We start from the raw sequence: 20,499 nt of genomic DNA, 5'->3' as shown, positions 1-20,499 counted from the left end.
ATCCAATTAACTAATTAAGTTTGACGAAAGGGTGTTACTTTAAGTGTGTAATACATATTTGTTTTCTCCCTTTTCGTCTGACTCTGTCTCTCATAGTTGAATATTTATTTTTATACTGACAGAAAGCTCCATCTCAGTTTAAAGGTCATGTCTTTATTAGCTCTGAACCATGTTTGAACTGGTTGTTGTCACACGCCTCAGATTACTTTTGCGCCCTTTGAGTTCCTTAAATATTGATGTAAATCTACCCAATAAAGCAGAGACTTTTCACTTTATTGCAGACCTACCTGTATTGGAGAAGCAGCAGGGAACACATAAAGATAAATGTTGAATCCAAAGACAGCCATGGTGACGGGAGAGATGTTTCCAAACCCGCACTGGAACAGCTGGATAACCAGGAGTGGCAAGCCCACCTGGAAACCCCTCTGCATGCTGAAAACACTGTGGACAGAGAGGTTCGTTTATTTTAAATGCTGCGTACAGACAAAGTCATGTTTGTGGTGACTAAACGTTCTTGTAAATGTTGAAAATGAGCTCAACAAATGACGAGCTGAAGTCTTTTAAAACAAACCGAAAACGCAGCTGAGCCTGAAAACCACGAACTTAACTTTAAAAACAAAAGCCTGAATAATAAAACAACCTGACAAGGGAAAAGAGAAAGAAAAGAAAGGAACATAACTACAAAGACTGTAGTTTATGAAGTAACGAAAGGATCTGACAAAGACTGAGAATCACAAAGGAGTTTATTTACTGTGGAGAACTAATGAGAAACAACAAGATACCGATGGTGTAAACCTTCTCCTGTCTGTTGTGTCACTCAGTCTGCAGAAAAAGTGACAGCTGTGCAGGTCTAAGTGTCTTTGGGTGGGTCTGGAAATTGACTCTGAGCGAGAAACAGTCCAGCTTTTTATCTAAACCCCATAACTATGTTTTGTAACACGCAGCCATTCGTTATGAGCTTGACAGATGGAAACAATTTGAACATTCCTCAAAGATGCATGCGCACTTCACGCCAGACAGACAGTATGATTATCTAAGGAAAAATGCTGAAGCTCCTCACATTTATCTAACAGATAATCACTTTATTGGAGAGTTTTCTAAAAATCGGACCTAAAATTTTAGAAAGTTTGCTAATTTTCGATTTCCGAAAGTATTCTTTGAGGTTCTAAATCAAAACTCACAAGTCATCCGATGTGGCTCCGTTAAAGTTGGGTTTTCTTCTGTTTGAAGTAAAAAAAACCGGTGAAGTTTATCCGCTTCAAGGAGCAGCCTTCACCCGTGTGTCTCCTCCCCGGGAGAAACGAAACTGAAACCTTAAAAAAGAAAAATAAAAATAAATAAATAAATAAATAAATATGAAGCGACAATAAGAAAGTCCTAAATTTGGCATTTGATGTTGTCCTCCCTTTAGTATTTCGAGAGAAAATGTCATTCAGATTAATTTGATGGTATAATTAAAAACCAGGCACAATAATTAAATCAGACAGTATATCTTGCAATACACTGAACCTTGAACGAGCATTGGACATTGGATTTAATCAATCATTTTAGACTACGACACAAGAGATTCGGAAGAGCTTTTACTTGTTTTAATTCTACTTTAGTATAACATTACAGGGCTCTCAAGTCTCACGCAATGAGCGTGAGACACACGCATTTCAACAAGTTCACACGCTCACACGCCACACATGCCATTTCTCACGCTGAGAAATTATCAACTTCGTCGCACAGAAATTCTAATGGCCGATACTATTGTAACGCCCCCTACCATAGACTATGTAGCGGCAGCGCCCCCGCAGTAGACTACGCCACCCCTTGATTAACACTCTTAGATCAAGGGGAACTCTGTCAGAAACCCACACGACAAGGATATTTAGAGAAGTATAAAAATACACCTTTTTATTAAATTACTCATCAAAAATACTTTTTTCCATAGGAAGTGTTTCACAGGAGAACAAAATTAAACAGACAAACATGGGGGGATGACACCCACAATGCAGCAGCTAGCAGCATGCACACACACACCTCATACCCTCCACAAAATTAACTCAAGAGAACAGCAGCTGAACTGCGCACAGATTCTGATGCTGAAAAGAAAAAACAAAAACCACATGAAACATTACCGAACTGATACAACACTTTAATCCCCCCGTTTAAAACACAAGATCATACCAAATTGTCAATAAACCTTCACTATGAAGTTGATTAATCACACCTTTACATAATTACCAACACCCCCCCGGTGGTGGTAACACCCAATGAGAAAACCAGGGTAATCAAAACACCACACTGTTTCTGACATCATTTAAAACATACCTGTGGCTATATTTCATTGGACACACAAGTGTTGGGAAGGCTCCATAGGCAACCCCACTACTCAGGCCGACACTGGTTACGCAGAGAGAGAAAGAAAGAAAGAGAGAAAGAGAGAGCAAGAGAGCAAGAAAGCATTATACTGCTGAACGTTCAAGCCTACAAACGAGAAAGCATGGCAGCAACCAAAACGGCAGCATACCTTAACGCACCCCATACAGATGCCCAAGCAGACGTGCCAAACGCAAGCAATTTTATAATGAATAATGCCGCAAGCGTAGGGAAAGAGGCTCCCGCTACTTCTCCCTAGACCAACCAAACAGTACCATTTAATGCTCAGCAATGTACCCATCAAAGGCTGTCCCCGGTAAAAAAAGGAAGATAAACTGCAGCATACCTTATTGTGAAACACGCCACGCCAACGCCGCCAGCCACCCAGCTAACACAGGAGGATGTTACCTGCCCAAGGACCCCAGGTGCCCTATCTAGATGCCAGCCCTTAATTGCGGACCAATCACGTTCGTGTTTGTGTTCTGACAATGCATACCCCGGAAGCGGTTGGAAGACAACCAACAAAAAAAATAATAAAAAGGGAAAACAAATGATCGAACCACTCCGCCCTCAGTCCCACACGCTACATTCACCCCCCCCAATTGAATCGGCGGCCCGACGATCACAGCTTACTCTTCCTCCAGGTTGCCCTCCTCTTGTGGACCACCCTCTCCACCGGCTACGACACAGCTCCGCGGGAGATGGTGGGGATTGGAATGACAACCTGCTGTGACTCGGGTTGTACGCCGCAAGGGCAAGGGCGCATCTTCCAGTGGACCAGGCACCTCATCTGGGGGCAGGGCTTGTGCTTGATCCGCTCCAGTGCAAGACATGGGCTCGTGGACTCCCAGGGCTTCCCCTTCTCCGAGGGCCGGGGGCCTGATCGGGACTGGGTATTCTTGGCCTCCCCCCTCACTGTACAGAACCACCATACCATCAGTTGGATCTGCGTCTGTGGGAGAAGGGTTCCTTCCCATGCGCTGGCCTTTGGTCTGCGCCATGGGTCGGATGTGCCCATCTGGTTCCGACTGCCACCCATCCGGTACGGCCCTTAACTCAGTCCGATGGACCTGCCGGCAGGATCCCCCGCCCAATGGAGCCACGGTGTACACAGTTCCTGCACTCCGTAGCACCTGGAAAGTGTTGGCATGCCAGTGGTCCTGGATCTTATTCCGGCCCTGAACATGATTACGCAGAAGTACCAGCTGGCCCTCTCGAAACCCGGCATCGTTCACTTGGTCGTTATGGCCCTGCTTCCGCCTCCGCGCCTGGTCGGCAGCCCGTTGCCTGACATGTTCTTGGGTCAAATGTACGCTCTGCTGATGCTTTTGGATCCACTCCTCCAGGTTGTCATGCTCATGAGATGCACGGTTGTTCCCGAGAAGGAAGTCCACGGGCAGTCTGGGGTGCTGGCCAAACATTAGGAAGTATGGCGAGTGTCCAGTGGTCTGGTGCGGGGTGGTGTTGTAGGCGTAAGTGAGCTGGGGCAGGTGCTGGGGCCACCGGCGCTTCTCTGCCACTGGTAATGTGCGTAACAGGTCATGTAATGTCCTGTTGAACCGTTCGCACTGACCATTTCCTTGGGGGTGGTACGGAGTCGTCCTGCTTTTCTGAATACTGTACATTTGGCAGAGCTGCTTGATCACAAGGCTCTCAAAGTTCCGCCCTTGGTCGGAGTGTATCCGCGCTGGCGGGCCGAATCTATGAAACCACTGCTGCACCAGAATACGGGCAACGGTGGTCGCTTTCTGATCGTGAGTCGGGATGGCCTGCGCATACTTTGTGAAGACGTCAGTAAGGACAAGCACACTCTCTCTGCCATCGCTTGCCGGGTCTAGGGAAGTGAAGTCCATGGCAAGGATTTCATTTGGCCTACTCGCTTGTAGTGTGCCCCAGTAGGCCCGCACCTTCGGTAGTACTGCCTTCCCCAGCACGCATCTCTGACACCTCTGGCACCATTGCTCCACATCTTGAGCCATGTTCGGCCAAAAGCAGCGGCCTCGCAGGAGTTGAAGGGTCCTTTCTGCTCCTTGGTGGCCCTGGTCGTCATGCACACTTCGCAGCACCTCCTCCTTCAGGCATTGGGGCAGCAGCAGTTGGAGCACCTGCGGACCACCACTCGAGGCCTGAACAAAGCGGTACATCACTCCTTCTCGCTCCACCAGCCGGTCCCACTGACGGAGAAGACTTCGACTGGCTTGTGGCAGTGACTCACGTTCTTCAGTACACGGCCACTGCCCCTGTTGATGGTGCAACCGGACAGGACCAATGACTGGATCAGTCTCCTGCAGTCTCTGAAGATCTTGAGGCATGCGGCCTGGCAAGGCAGTAACCTCTTCACAGCGGCCCTCCAGAGCCGAAAGCTGGCATCTCTCAGTCAAGGAACCCAGTTCTGGTACCGCAGTACCAAGGGCGAACCGCTCCAAGTACTGCCTGGACAGGGCGTCGGCATTCTGATTGCACCGCCCTGGGCGGTACTTGAGGACAAAGTCGAAAGAGGCAAGTTGTGAAGCCCATCGTTGCTCGAGTGCACCCAGTTTCGCCGTCTGGAGATGACTAAGGGGATTGTTATCAGTAAAGATGGTGAACTGGTTCCCAAGCAGGTATTCTCGGAACTTCTCTGTTACTGCCCACTTTACTGCCAGGAGTTCCAACTTCATGGAGCTGTAGTTTTCCATGTTCCTCTCTGTCGGCTTGAGCCCGCGGCTGGCAAACGCCACTGGCCGGACCTTTCCCCCTTGCTCCTGCGACAAGATGGCCCCAAGCCCACCATGGCTAGCGTCCACTTCCAGAATGAAGGGCTTCTGGAAGTCAGCATAGGCCAACACAGGGGCAGAGGTCAGTTTCTTCTTCAGGGACTGAAAGGCAGTCTCACAAGCGTCATCCCACGCCTTGCCCAGAGGGGTAGTTGGAGTCTTCCCTTTCCGCCGGGGCCCACTGAGCTTGCCCACCAGCTGGTGTAAGGGGGCTGCCAGTTTAGCAAAGCCCTCCACGAACCGGCGATAATAACTCGCAAAGCCCAGGAAAGACCGGAGCTCTGCGAGGTGGCCTGGACGCCTCCACTCCTTCACCACTTCAATTTTTGACGGATCAGTGGATACCCCCTCAGCAGAGACGACATGCCCCAGGTAGCTCACCTCACGTTGGAAGAATTTGCATTTGGATAGCTTAGCCTTCAGTCCTTGCTCCTCCAGCCTCCTGAACACCTCTTCCAGCCGTTCGAGGTGTTGTTCGACCGAGGAGGAAAATATGATGACATCATCCAAATACAGGAGAACAGATTGGTAGCGACAGTCCCCAAATATACGCTCCATGAGGCGCTGGAAGGTACCGGGTGCATTGCAGAGGCCGAATGCCATCCTATTGAACTCAAAAAGGCCAAATGGTGTGCAAAAGGCGGTTTTATACTTGTCCTTCTCTGCCATTGGGACTTGATGGTAACCGCTTGCAAGGTCTAATGTGGAAAACCACTTGGCCCCTGACAATGCATCCAGCGACTCCTCTATCCTTGGGAGGGGGTAGGCATCACGCCAAGTCTTGGAGTTTAACTGGCGATAATCAACGCAAAGCCTAAGACTGCCGTCCTTCTTAGTTACCAGGACAATGGGGGAAGAATAAGGGCTGGCGCTCTCCCTAATTACCTGGCTGTCCAGAAGCTGTTGAATATGCGCCTTCACCATCTCATACTGGGAGGGCGGAATGCGTCGGTATGGTTGGCGAACAGGGGCATCCTCTATCAGGGGGATTTCATGAGTGATCAACGTGGTACAGCCTAGATCTGCCTCGCCCTGGGAGAATATACTGCTATACTTGTGGATAAGGGACTGGGCTTTGGTGGTCTGCTGCTGAGTGAGTCCCACCAAGTCTTGGACATAGTCAAGAGGGGCAACTGGCGAAGACACCTCTTGAGCAGACACATATGCACAACATTCTTCCCAGGAGGGGTCGACCGTGATGGGTGTACTTCGGACAGGAGTTGCTGCCGCAGTCTGCACTGTGCCAATGACACGACGTGGGGGAAGCCACACTTCAGTCTGGCTGACATTCACCACTGGTGCATACAGGAGTCCCTTACGAGCACAGACGAGGGTGGGTGACATCAGGAGACCCTCCGGCAACTGCTCGTCCCCAAAACTGGGAGGCTCCAGCAGAAAATCTGCTGTCTCCAGGTGGGGGCATGACACTGGGACCATGGTAAGGGCACCCGCCTTGAGGCAGACCGATGCCTTCCCTTGAACTCGGACCCTAAAGGGCTTGATGGCGTTGACGACGGCCTCGATCCTTTCACATTGCTTCAAAGCTTGTCGAGCCGCCGGGCCTGCCGATTCAATCAGAGGGGAGTGAAAGAGCTGAGAGCCTAACTTTCCAAAAAGGGCCTGGTAACATTCCCCAAGTACATTCATACCTAAGATACCTGGTATGGCTGCCTTACGGTACACAGACGCAGCATCCTCAGGGTCCTTGACTACCAGCACCCCCCTCCCTGAAATACATTGCCCCAACACCACTATCTCCATCTCCACATAGCCACTATACGGTATGTCCAGCCCATTCGCTGCCTTCAGGCCGAGCCAATTACACTCTTTCCTCTGAAAATGTGCAAAATGTTCATTAAAATATCTCTCCGTAATGGTGGTGACCATGGAGCCAGTATCCACAAGGCAAGGGACAACTACTCCCCCCATGCTGACATTTAAAACAGGACATTTCCCCACTAACTGGCTACGAGAGGGCAGACAAACAGAGCCAGATGCATTTCCCCCCAGTGTATGGCTCTGTACACTGGGCGTCACAAGTTTCCCGGCAAGCCGGTGGGGCTAACCGACGGATGAGGGGGCTGTGCGGCGATAGCATCAACAGACGGCTGACGGGTGGGCGTACCAGCTAGCGGGCGAGAGGTCGGACAATAACGAGCTATATGGCCAGCCTGTTCACATTTAATACAAATTGGTCGCCCATCAGATGCCCGCCTAAAACGACCCCCCCTGTATGGCTGGGAAGCAGAAGTTTGCATATGTGGCTGCCCCAAATGTTTCACTAGCAACTCTAGCTGGGCCTGTTGTTTTAGCACCAACCCTTTCAACTCAGCTAGCTCAGAGGTCTGCGCAAGGGTGGCCTCACACTGAGATGGGTACTGAGCTTCCCTGTTACGCACCGCCGTGCGATGGGCACAATCACGCCCGGTCTGACCCTCCTCCACCCACCTAATGGCTTCCCGCCGCACATCCAAGATAGTCCAACGTGCGTTATCCCGCACCAGCTTCTTAAGCTCTCTTCGCAGCGTAGGGTCATGGACATTTTCACAGAATTGGTCCCGCAAAACTAACTCAGGGTCAGTGATCCAGTCACCCTTTGACATTTTAACTTTCCCCATCAATTCCATTAGTGCATGTGAAAATTCAAACAAGGACTCGGTTTCTTTTTGCTTCCTATCGAAAAACCGCTGTTGCCATAATACATAAGATTTAGCACATCCAAAAACCTCTTTTAAGACTGTAACAATTTCTACAGGGTCTTCTCTAGTTGCCTTAGATCGATATTTGATTTCATTTCGGGCTTCACCCTCAAGGTGATCATACAAAAACATGGCTTTTTCATAAGTGGACATGTGTCTTGCCCGAATGCAGCCCTCTGCCTCCTCGACCCATTCTTCCACCGATAAAAAGGCACCTGCAGGAGTACCAGAGAATTTCGGACAACGTCTCTCTCTGGGAATGTACAATATCTGGTCCCGCTGCCCAGATTGAGGAGCATCACCTCTAGCACTTGACAGTCTTTGATTTTCCACTTGAAGCTGCTCCAGGCGATCGCGTAGCTCCTGGAGCTCCGTCATCTTCTAGTCAGCTGCTGTTCTCTACACCCACACACAAACACACGCTGCTGCACCAAAAACAAACCAAAAAGGGACTCTAATGCAACACTTCACAGGAATTTGGTCCTGCCGACAACGCCAAAATGTAACGCCCCCTACCATAGACTATGTAGCGGCAGCGCCCCCGCAGTAGACTACGCCACCCCTTGATTAACACTCTTAGATCAAGGGGAACTCTGTCAGAAACCCACACGACAAGGATATTTAGAGAAGTATAAAAATACACCTTTTTATTAAATTACTCATCAAAAATACTTTTTTCCATAGGAAGTGTTTCACAGGAGAACAAAATTAAACAGACAAACATGGGGGGATGACACCCACAATGCAGCAGCTAGCAGCATGCACACACACACCTCATACCCTCCACAAAATTAACTCAAGAGAACAGCAGCTGAACTGCGCACAGATTCTGATGCTGAAAAGAAAAAACAAAAACCACATGAAACATTACCGAACTGATACAACACTTTAATCCCCCCGTTTAAAACACAAGATCATACCAAATTGTCAATAAACCTTCACTATGAAGTTGATTAATCACACCTTTACATAATTACCAACACCCCCCCGGTGGTGGTAACACCCAATGAGAAAACCAGGGTAATCAAAACACCACACTGTTTCTGACATCATTTAAAACATACCTGTGGCTATATTTCATTGGACACACAAGTGTTGGGAAGGCTCCATAGGCAACCCCACTACTCAGGCCGACACTGGTTACGCAGAGAGAGAAAGAAAGAAAGAGAGAAAGAGAGAGCAAGAGAGCAAGAAAGCATTATACTGCTGAACGTTCAAGCCTACAAACGAGAAAGCATGGCAGCAACCAAAACGGCAGCATACCTTAACGCACCCCATACAGATGCCCAAGCAGACGTGCCAAACGCAAGCAATTTTATAATGAATAATGCCGCAAGCGTAGGGAAAGAGGCTCCCGCTACTTCTCCCTAGACCAACCAAACAGTACCATTTAATGCTCAGCAATGTACCCATCAAAGGCTGTCCCCGGTAAAAAAAGGAAGATAAACTGCAGCATACCTTATTGTGAAACACGCCACGCCAACGCCGCCAGCCACCCAGCTAACACAGGAGGATGTTACCTGCCCAAGGACCCCAGGTGCCCTATCTAGATGCCAGCCCTTAATTGCGGACCAATCACGTTCGTGTTTGTGTTCTGACAATGCATACCCCGGAAGCGGTTGGAAGACAACCAACAAAAAAAATAATAAAAAGGGAAAACAAATGATCGAACCACTCCGCCCTCAGTCCCACACGCTACACTATAAACGAGTCAATGGCAGGTGCGCTCGTACAGCTCAGAACTATAGCTCTGGTACAGCTGTCTTTATTTAGCAACCCATCGGAAAATCACAAAATAGAATTTCTCAGCCAATCAGAAAACAGAATTCTTGTTGCCGGGTGAGGTCTGAAATAGCTTATCGCAAGCCAAAGCTGCCATATCCACACGTCGAGAGATCGCGCTATATATCTTAACGATCGCGTTCTGTTTTCTTATATCACGCGTGGTATAAGGACACCCACGCGTCCCATGAATGCACAGCGGACATAGCCTATTATGCTCTGAATGCGTGCAGAAGTTGTAGACGAGCTGGAGGTGGAAGAGAACCGTCAGGATCATCAGCAGGTCATATCTTCATTTATTTGAATCTTTTATTAGTTACTATAGTTTTCCTACTTTTTGTAAAAGACCAATACCTGCCGATTAAAGTGTTCATTGGAGTAGTAGGTCTAAATATTCAGCACACACCCTTTGACATGAGCAACTTAATGAAAAATGAAAAATATGTAGGAGTGTAATTAGGCTTCCGTGGTTAATTCTTTTCAAAGGTGACTGGTATGAGCAGGTTCCCAATAAGGCTATCTACAATTGCCAAACTGGTTCTGCCGCACTGAAATGCTGATGCAGAAAGGGTTTTTTCCATGGTGGGGCTTAATAAAACCAAGACCAGGAACACGTTGGCTCTGAATGGAACTCTGTCATCCATCATGACTGTGAAAATGGCTGACATTGAGCCACAGTGCTTTAAATGGGAGCCCCCAATATCAGTCATCAAGCATCAAAATCTGCCACAAACACTTACAACACTCATAAAAAATTTTGTTTGTTAAGACTTTGCATACCTAAAACAATTTATTTTAAAATATAGCAGAAATTAGTGTAAAAGTGAAGATTTGTGATTTTGGTATAAATAAAACAATTGTTCTTTAGCTAGTTTATGGCGATGGAATACTGCAAGGGACCAGCCCCCCCCCCCCAAAAAAAAACCGAAAGAAACCCTCCCCCGCGCACACGGCCCGGCCCCTGCCCCGCCCGAATCTCACTCCAAGCAAACTTGAAAACTTGAGAGCCCTGATAACATAGTGCTACTTTTATCCGTTTTGAGCATGATTAGTTGCATATGGTCATTTATTTATTTATTTTTTTTAAAGAATTTAGGAGAAATTATATTTATTGTAAAAATTGATTTTATTGAGTAAAGTAAAGAAATTAAAACTTTGTTTCTGATGTTTTGGGGAACCAGGTGCACTTTACTGCCACCTACAGGTGACAATAAAATAAACTCAATTAAAAACCTGAAAAAACACGGTAATTTTCGATGCCTACTTTCATGATATAGTGACTAAAGTAATCGAAATTGGGTAGTTGCTGTAATCTGTACCTTACCATTCAAATCAAATTCATTTAAATAGCACATTTCATGTACAAACAATTCAAAGTGATTTACATAAAATAAAAGAATTGCAGGAGGGAGTGTATACATTCCTTCTTATAAGAAGAATAAAAATACATAAAAGAATATAAAGAGAAACAAATAAAATAATTTAATTTAGAAGTTAGAAAGACTGTAAAAAGTCTCATAATTGCCTTGCAAGAAATTTGTTTTCATGATAATGTTGATATGATACGAGCTGTGGGTCAGATGAGGTGGCTCGGGCATCTGGTTAGGATGCCTCCTGGACGCCTCCCTGGTGAGGTGTTCCGGGCCCGTCCCACTGGGGGAGACCCCGGGGAAGGACAGGTTTGAGAGACTACCCTAACCCAGGGACATTTCTAGGCATACAGTACAGGGGCCCGGGCCCCCAGCCAGAACACCTCCACCAACACTGCCTTCCTGTACACAGAAAATGAGCCTGTACTGGATGTATAAGAACATTTATTCAAATGTGCATGAACCTCAACAGGTTTAACAGAGCTACAGGTTATCTAAGCAAATAAAAACACTTGAGTTAAGCCATTTAGCTTTTCAATTCCTCCTGTAGCTCATCAAACATAATCAAGTCAGCCTTTTACAAGAGGCAATGCTACTAAAAAACACAGTATGCACAGTGTTTCAATTTTCAACAGATACAAAATAATGAACAATATTTCAGTCCAGGTACTGTTTTAATCTTACTGTAGCAGTCAATAAATACTTCTTCAAGAGGGAATATTGCAAAATCAAAAATAAAAATCTTAAATTAAGAGTACCTGCAGGTTCAGACATAAGTCTGAATAACTTATCAGATTATATCATGATAAGTTATTCACCTGATTGAGTAGCCTTTTGAACCAGCCTACCCAAATTTTACCCATTTATAATGCCTAAGATAGTTTAGTAAATAGGCTATAATAGGCAGAATAGGATATTGTCTCCCGTTTTTCATATGCCATGGAATCAGACACTGTTTAAGCCTAAATGCAATTACAGTGGCCTATAGATAGGGTCGAACCAACAGAGAAAACAAATCTCTCACCTCCCTCCACTTCATTCTCAGTTCTCCTTGTTGCTTCTATGCCCCTGACTCGCCTTTGTAAGAATTTCCTTATGTCCATGACCACAATGACGACAATCCATCAATATGTAGTGGTTCATATAGCCAACTACGCTTTGATTTGCAAAATGTGTGGGCAACTATCCGCTGATAAATATGAGGCGCGGGTCGCAGTATCTTGCCTTCCAACTCTGATTTTGCGCGCTACGCGTCACACACGGTCCATTCGCTGAACATGGACAGACGCACCCAACGCCTGCGAATACAACCTCTACACTTCACTCTTTGGTAGACCTATGCAGCATTGGCTAAATTAGGTTATGTTGTTGAAATAATGAAAATCGTGCCTATGTTATTCTTCCTTGGCTAATCGGTCTTAGCGTAGTCTGAAGGGTGTATATGGGAATTTTTACAGGGGCACAACGCATGTTAAAAAAAGTGTCTGGTGATGTGCCTGCCCTAACCCCCTAACCCTATTGTCTCTCGGCTGGCCTGGGAAGAGCTGGAGGAAGTGGCCGGGGACAGGGACGCCTGGGTTTCTCCGCTCAAGCTGCTGCCCCCGCGACCCGATCCCCGGAGAAGCATAGATGATGGATTGATGGATATATGATAGTTCAGCTTTGTCCCTGTTTTTTAATGTGAAGCTGTAATATGTATCATGTTTGTGGTAAATTTAGTGATTTAATTGTTTCTCATTTTTTTGTGACAGCTTGGTTGAACCTTCAGTCTCTTATTTCTACAGCTTGGACATTATTAGATTATGAATGTTTTATTCAACATGAAGAAAACACGATATGACTGACTTTAAAGTTACTAATTTGTGTGGAATCGTTTTTATAAAAACCACAAGATGGCGCCAAACACTCATACTTCTCAACCAGAATATCTTAAATTTATTTGTTTCTTTAATTTGTTTGATGAATTTTCTAAGACGACATTAGACCAGTTAAAAAATGTTTAAGTTCAACTAAAATCACTGATTCTCAGTTGACACAAATTACTAAATTGAAATGTCTTAATTGATTGTAACAATAAAAGTAAAGGTCTATTGACTTGTATTGTTTTAGACAAAGATCTTAAACATTTTTACATCATTTGATATCTTTATTGACATATTCAGGTGAACAAAATAACAAAAACAGCTTTGAAGAGATTTTCAATCAGAATCAGAAAAGGTTTTATTACCAAGTCATTTTTACATCATGAGGAATTTGGCCTGGTCTGTTTGGTGCCATAAAAACAAAAAATATAGGGCAGAAGAGTGCGTTAATGTAACGCAGAGTCCGACAGGGAGACGTTACGTTAAAATAATGTGTAGTGTCAGTGGGGATAAGGGGTTCATGTCAGTGGGGGGGTACAGCGGGCCTCGTTGGTGAGGCCAACCGCAGAGGGGAAGAAGCTGTTCTTGTGGCGGGAGGTTTTGGTCCTGATGGACCGCAGCCTCCTGCCAGAGGGTAGTGCTTCGAACAGTTTGTGTCCGGGGTGGGAGGGGTCGGCCACAATCTTACCTGCACGCCTCAGCGTCCTGGAGGCGTGCAGGTCCTGGAGAGATGGCAGATTGCAGCCGATCATGGATCGGCTGATGGAGGAGGTGTAGAAGTACACCATCATCGTCTTTGGCAGGTTGAATTTTTTCAGCTGCTGCAGGAAGTACATCCTCTGCTGAGCCATCTTGGTGAGGGAGCTGATGTTCAGCTCCCACTTTAGGTCCTGGGAGATGCTGCTGCCCAGGAAGCGGAAGTCTGTCAGGGTGATGGGGGTGAGTGGGGCTGGGCTCTTCCTGTAATCCACAACCATCTCCACTGTCTTAACAGAGTTGAGCTCCAGGTTGTTCAGCCCACACCAGCTCACCAGTTGGTCAATCTCCCACCTGTAGGTGGACTCATCCCCACCAGAGATGAGTCCAATGAGGGTGGTGTCGTCCGCCAACTTCAGGAGCTTGACAGACTGGTGACTGGAGGAGCAGCTGTTTGTGTACAGGGAGACGAGGGGAAAGCCTTGAGGGTAACCGGTGCTGATGGTCCGGGAGTCTGAGACATGTTTTCCCAGCCTCACGTGCTGCCTCCTGTCAGACAGGAAGTCTGTGATCCACCTGCAGGTGGAGTCAGGCACGTACAGCTGGGAGAGCTTGTTCTGTAGCAAGTTCTTAGACATTATGAATGAAATAGTCTCTGTACTTTTCCACGATGACCTAAAGTGATCCAGGAATGGGGAGACAAAACAATCAGCCTGGGAAAGCAGGTGCAGATTCACACACACACATTGTTTGGCTGATCCAGAGAATATGACGAAGCATGTTGAACCTACTCATGTCCAATCATACTCGGTCGAGTGTGAATCCAACCTATGAGGCAATAAATGCAAATGATACCCGGAAATCGAGGCTCAGTCTAACGGATTTCCTGCGGGAGCTCTGTTCCACTGAGCCCAGCGCTGATATGCTTGACGTGTGACTACCAATAAACATTTTATTTAACTTGAGATTCCTCCGGCTTGTTCTTGAGCTTCCAATGAAAGAATTGATCTAACACCTCACTGTGGTGTGTGATGGTACACAAATGTCCTCACAGAAACTGATGTAAGACATGACAACCTCAATAAACTCGTCCAGACTGTTGGAAGTATCCCTGAACATGTCCCAGTCGGTGCAGTCCAGACACGCCTGAAGATCTCCCACAGCTTCCCTGGTCCACTTCTTAGATGTCCTCACACCAGGTTTAGAGAGCTTTAACTTCTGCCTGTATGCAGGAATCAGGTGGACCATGGCGTGGTCAGAGTGACCCAGTGCGGCTCTGGGGACGGCGCGATAAGCACCGCTTACTGTGGTGTAACAGTGATCCAGAGTGTCCTCCTCTCTGGTCGGGCATTTAATAAACTGTTTGTATTTGGGGAGTTCGTGGGTGAGATTTCCTCCGTTAAAGTCCCCGAGAACAATAACTAAGGAGTCGGGGTTTGTCCGCTCCACACATAGTATCTGGTCGGCGAGCGTGCGCTGCGCCTCCTGCACGTTGACCTCCGGAGGAATGTAAACACCGACCAGCAGGAATGAGACGAACTCACGGGGGGAGTAGAAGGGTTTGCAGTTTATGAAGAAAGTTTCCAGAACAGGAGAACAGTGCTGTTGAATCACCGTCACGTCGTTACACCAGCTGCTGTTTATGTAGAAACAGAGACCTCCACCTTCTTTCTTGCCGCTGAGTTCCGTGTCGCGATCCGCTCTCAGGAGCTGGAAGCCCGCCAGCTGCAGGGCCGAGTCCGGGATAGTTTCACACAGCCGCGTCTCCGTGAAGCACAAAACGCAAGATGAATAAAAGTCTCTGTTCTTTGCCAACAGCAGCTGAAGTTCGTCAACTTTGTTTCCCAGTGAACGCACGTTAGAGAGAAACATTCCAGGTAACGGTGTGCGAGTTCCGAGTCGGCGGCGGCGCAGGAGCGCACCGGCCCTTTTCCCTCTCCTCCGGCGTTTCACTGCATGAACACAGGCGAGGGCAGCGGAGAGCAGAATGTCCAATAAATCCACAGATGAGGCGATAAAAGTGGGGAGTAAATCATCAGGGGTTTAGTCCCTGATGTTCATGAGCTCCTCTCTGGTGTAAGAGCCCCCGGTATTATGACAGAACACACTATTAACAAACAAAATAACACAAAACAACGAGCACCAAACGACCGTGGCTGCCATCCGAGGCGCCATCTTGAGACATAATACAGTTCAACAACAGATTGTCAGAGGTTAATGAACATCACCTCTGAACATGTCACATATTATGCACAATTCAACCTCCATAAATGTGACTTATTGTCATATCAGACTGCATTAGTTTAGCAGAAAAGCTCCAGAGAATCTGGCTGCAGACCTGCACTGTGAGGACCAGAGGTTGATTCGAAGCCTTTCAAAATAAAAGCGAGTGTGCCGGAAGCTCGTATTTTTAAACGTTTTAAACATTAAATTGTTAAACATTACGACCACTTATAGGGTTATTCTACAGATAATCAATAGAGACTAGATGTTAAAACATTATTGGCCTACTCAAAACATGCATTATTTTACTCCAGTATTTTAATTTAATTTAATTCGCAAAAACAACAGCTGTTAGTTTAGTTTGCACTACAAATTCATTTTGAAACGATAAATCTCTGTAAATACACCTTAATGTATGATGGCATAATGCTTCTGCACTCCACCCTATTCTTTGTTTCTATACCATTATTTATCGTTGAAAATGTAACCCCCAGCACTGTTGGACGCATTTACATATTGATTTACTCAATTCTTTTATATAGGCATATCTGTGTGTTTACAAGTCTAATATTATATTATATATTCTAATAACATTCTATTTATATTGTGAAGTGAATTACTGAATACCTAGTTACATGACCCAGATAGCCAATAACCTCTGTTACAGGAGAAAACAGTAGACTCAAAACAAACTTTCAAATGTCTTTTTCTCTTCTTTTTTGTAAGTGTTTTATTGCACAAGAACCTTTCTCCACAATTGATGCACAGTGATGCACCGCTCGGACCACCGCACTGGTCTAAAAGAAAAAAATGTGTCAGCTTTTTTGTCAGAGCTTGAAAGGTCATCAAACACACAGACAAATACATTATGCTTACCTTTAAATAAAATCCACCCTTCCTATGTGCCTCTAAGTGGCTCTGCAACCTATTTTGTTGGTTTAAATGTTAGGCAAAGAGGGCAGGGTTCAATTTTGGGGGTAGTGCCGGTGTTATGCCAGAGGGTAATATTGAAATATGCATCTGTAAGACACATATAATGTCGTAATAAGTCAAACAAAATTATATGATATAACTTAGTTTTCTTGGTCTTGGAAAATGGCACATGTAAGTGAGCACTATCGACACGATAACAACGCTAAAGACTACCCAAAAGTAAAACACCTGATTCTTTCAAATTAATATAAGTTTACAGTATATAGTGTGCAACGTAACGTTCTAGTGAATAAAGACTGTTTCTGTTTCTTCATATGACGAAAAGTTGTTGTCACTCGACTTTTACTCACCTCGTCATCTCCACATTTCAAATGGGGAGCGAAAAATACTCGCTTTCCGCTCCTCACAGTGCAGGAGACCTCACAGTGCAGGTGTAACAGAGATAAAAATGAACACTTTATTATTTATTTGGTTTTAGTTTGTGAATTTTATCTCAAGAAAACAGTTTTATTTTCATTCTACCTGCAAAGGAGCATTTTGCCTGGGCTTTGCTTTCTTTTTGCTCCTCCTGAGCTCCCGTAGTTCTCCAGACGTCTGTAGCCCCGCCCTTCTTCCCCTAACAGTGCTGTTTACTATGGCTAATATAAGGTAATTGGGCTAAAAAGGCTCTCCAACGTATTTTATTGTTTTCAGTGTAAATGAAGGTTTAAACTGTAAAATGTGTGGAGATAAATGTATATGGAGAATGTAAACATGTTTATTAGTTGTTTTCAGTGGGTTCTTTCCGTGCTAAATAAGTTTTATAAACTGTTCCCAGTTCCTAATTTTGGCGCCATTTGGCAGTGACTCTGCCTCGTTTAGAGCTAACGGTACTTACAGAGACTGTGGTTCTCTGCGTGTGTGTGTAATGAGTGTCATTCTGTACGTTCAGGGTGAGAGAGTTAAAAAAAAAAAAGACGGATGACGACAAGTCGGTAACTGAAATGTCACCCGCAGGTTTGTGACTTTTTTTTGTATTTTCCTTTTGAAAAGTTTTAAACGTAGCGAATACTGCGTGTTTTGTTTTAGCCACAGGATGGCGCACTACTCATATTCATGTAATACACACCCCATGTTTTCGTGTCTAAAAAGTTATATTTTTGTACTTTATTTTGAGAATGTTTTATTATAAATGTTACAAAGAATAATATGTATAAGAACAGTGCTGTTTACTATGGCTAAGGGGTGAGAAAGAGTAAAAAAAAAAAAGACGGATGACGACAAGTTGGTAACTGAAATGTCGCCCGCAGGTCTGTCCCGGCCAAATAAATGCTTGTAAAATCCAGAGACCGTCTCAATCGTTGTCTGCCAACTCGCATGGGTTACACAGGTCTGCAGCCAAGGACACGCCTCCCTCTGCTTTTTCAGCCAACAGTAAAAACTCACATGTTAAAAGTAAGTTTATGCCCACTGAAACTGTTTTCAGTCCACGCATATGGCCACGGAAAACGCGATGTTGGCGACATGTTAACGACAACACAAGAAAACTGCGTTGGTGCTGGCCGACCGATCAAACACATTGGACCATACGGTGTGACGGGAGGACAGCAAACACCGGCAGGAGGCTTTCGAAGGGAAATTTCCAAAAGTGTTTAGGGTTTTCCTGGCGCCTGACCTAATTTCACTGCAGAACTCTGCCACCCTACTTTACTAAAGATGGCGTTTGTGTGGTGCGGAGCGGATGCAGGGAGCTGCAGTTTTAGTGAACGGTCGGCAGGGGGAACTTTTTCACCCGCAGGCATTTTCCAAACCAACAGGGGGCACTATAATGGTTTTACTAAAAAATGAAAAAATGAATTGAAAGGGAAAATAAAGAGTTTGAGAATTTTTTTATTTAATCACATTATCCTAAATGTATGCAGCGCATCAGGCCAGTACCTTAGCAAGATTCTGCGCTACTTTTAGTAAGTTTAATAGTTTAAAATGATTATTTATAATTATTTAAGGATAACTGGTTCAGGCCCTCAGGATGTGCCTCGACTCCCATGCTACAAAAGTTGAACTCAAAATTGAACAGTTCAGTTATTTCTCTTGCACAACAAAACTATTCACATTTTTTTATTGTTATTATTCAAATCAAAGCCATTTATTGACTATTTTTTAGATAATATTTGAATGCATCGTGTGGTAATGTAATTTAGTTTTTGTGTGGTGAAAAGTCTGCAGCACTTGACAGTGGGAACTCCAGATGTTCAGACATGTGAAAACAGACCTGGAGCGAGCTTCAATTCAATTCAAAATACTTTATTAAAACGTCAAAAAATTATTTCAAAGTCAAGAGGTCAAGTCGGCTGTTGAGCCATGCTGTGTTTGATGCCAACTCTTTCATGGTAGCTGGTAGGTCAGCATTGCCTCTGACTAACAGCGTTCCCCTTCAGTTTTATGGCACAATACACAGGAAAAGGGCCAGAGTTCATTAGGTTATCTTGACTGAAGATACGCAGCAAAAAAAAACAAAACAGGTCTTTCAGTCACGGCAAAATTAAGGCTGTTGTCTCACACGGGTAGTGGCGACTGCCACCACAAACAATGTCCTCCCAGGAGTTAAGCCAGTCATCTGTTCCAACCTCTTTTGGGGGCACGATGGCAACACAGTCCTGCCCTGCCTCATGCTTGTCCCAGGTGGCGATGGCGTTATTTGGCTCATTTTCCTTCCAGAAGTTGAAACCATCATTCCATCTAACCCTGTCCCCGCTGACCCAGTAGTAGATGCCCTCCTTCATCAGGTCTTACATCCCAATCCAGGCTGAATGGAAGTCTTCGTGAGGATGTTTCATTACTTAATGAAAAGTCATGTTGGTCAAGAATGCTTGGTCTTGAGCCTTCGTAACAACAGCCAAGTCCCCCATATTATCTAAACAAAACCTGCGAGCAATTTTCTGTGTCTTGGGACAGAAAGAAGCAGCGTGAAGCGTGCTCAGCCCAACCAGACATACAGGACGAGCACTGCAGCCTGTCTTTGTCGCAGAGATTCCATAGGAAGGACAGTTTGTCTGAGGACAAGATTGAATGCTGCTGTTGATTTTTTTGTCCTCAACTCTGCCGTTGTTTGCCGTTCGTTATTTAACAGCGAGTGCAATCTTTTTTTTTTTTTTCTGCAGTAGCCATCGTGATGAGAAGCATTGATTTATTCAAAACCCTCTTCAGTTGTTGGTTCTCCTCTTCGATGAGGTTGCAGTCTTCCAGCGTTGAATTTATGAGCATCTTCAGCACTTTGTTCTCCTTCTGCAACTGCGTTTTTTCTTGCAATGCGCTATTTAGGAGTTTTCTCAGCTGGATATTTTCACCTGACAACAAGGTGATATTGTACAAAGTGACGCTGGTCATGGTAGAAAAAAATACACTCAAAATTATGACCAAAAGAAGTTTCCAATTCGATCGCAGTCTTTTCATGCAGCCAGCCAGGAGGCTCTTCTCTTCCTGTTGCATCTTCGGTCACTGAGGCATCATCATCTGCACTAAGGACAACAAAAACCCAGAAAAACTAAATCTAAATCAGATTCAAAGATTTAACAATGTTCTCACAAAATGTTATGCAACAGGACAATGGAATCTACAACAGAGTGTTTGAAAAAGAAAATAATCAAGGTGTTACAATGGTGCAGTCAAAGTCCTGACCTCAGCCTGATGGAAATGTTGTGGTGGGACCTTAAGAGAGCTGTGCAGAGACAATTGTATGCAGACCACAACTATTTGAAACAACTTTGTAAAGTAAAGTGAGCCAAAATTTCTTCACAACAATGTGCGAGATTGACAAAGTCACATAGAAAGCAAT

General features: G+C 45.3%; 1 protein-coding gene across 3 annotated transcripts in view; it reads right to left on the bottom strand.

Annotated features, from left to right (window-relative positions):
- Positions 1-20,499, bottom strand: part of LOC142388088 (rhomboid-related protein 4-like) — a 40,017-nt gene that overhangs the window by 15,048 nt on the left and 4,470 nt on the right. The window contains exons 1-4 of one of the 3 annotated variants that reach the window (XM_075472984.1): positions 9,278-9,462; positions 8,122-8,654; positions 1,182-1,313; positions 288-441 (exon numbers count right to left, since the gene is read on the bottom strand). In XM_075472984.1, the coding sequence (XP_075329099.1) occupies positions 288-431 (144 nt within the window). In that variant the 5' untranslated portion in view covers positions 432-441; positions 1,182-1,313; positions 8,122-8,654; positions 9,278-9,462. Of the gene's footprint in view, positions 1-287; positions 442-1,181; positions 1,314-8,121; positions 8,655-8,883; positions 9,066-9,277; positions 9,463-20,499 lie in introns of those variants that run through there. The other 2 variants (XM_075472983.1, XM_075472985.1) reach the window with 2 other exon arrangements.

This window comes from Odontesthes bonariensis, chromosome 9 (assembly GCF_027942865.1).
Source record: "Odontesthes bonariensis isolate fOdoBon6 chromosome 9, fOdoBon6.hap1, whole genome shotgun sequence".
NCBI lineage: Eukaryota > Metazoa > Chordata > Actinopteri > Atheriniformes > Atherinopsidae > Odontesthes > Odontesthes bonariensis.
Note: the sequence above shows the minus strand (reverse complement) of the source record. Positions and strands in the feature narration are given on the sequence as shown.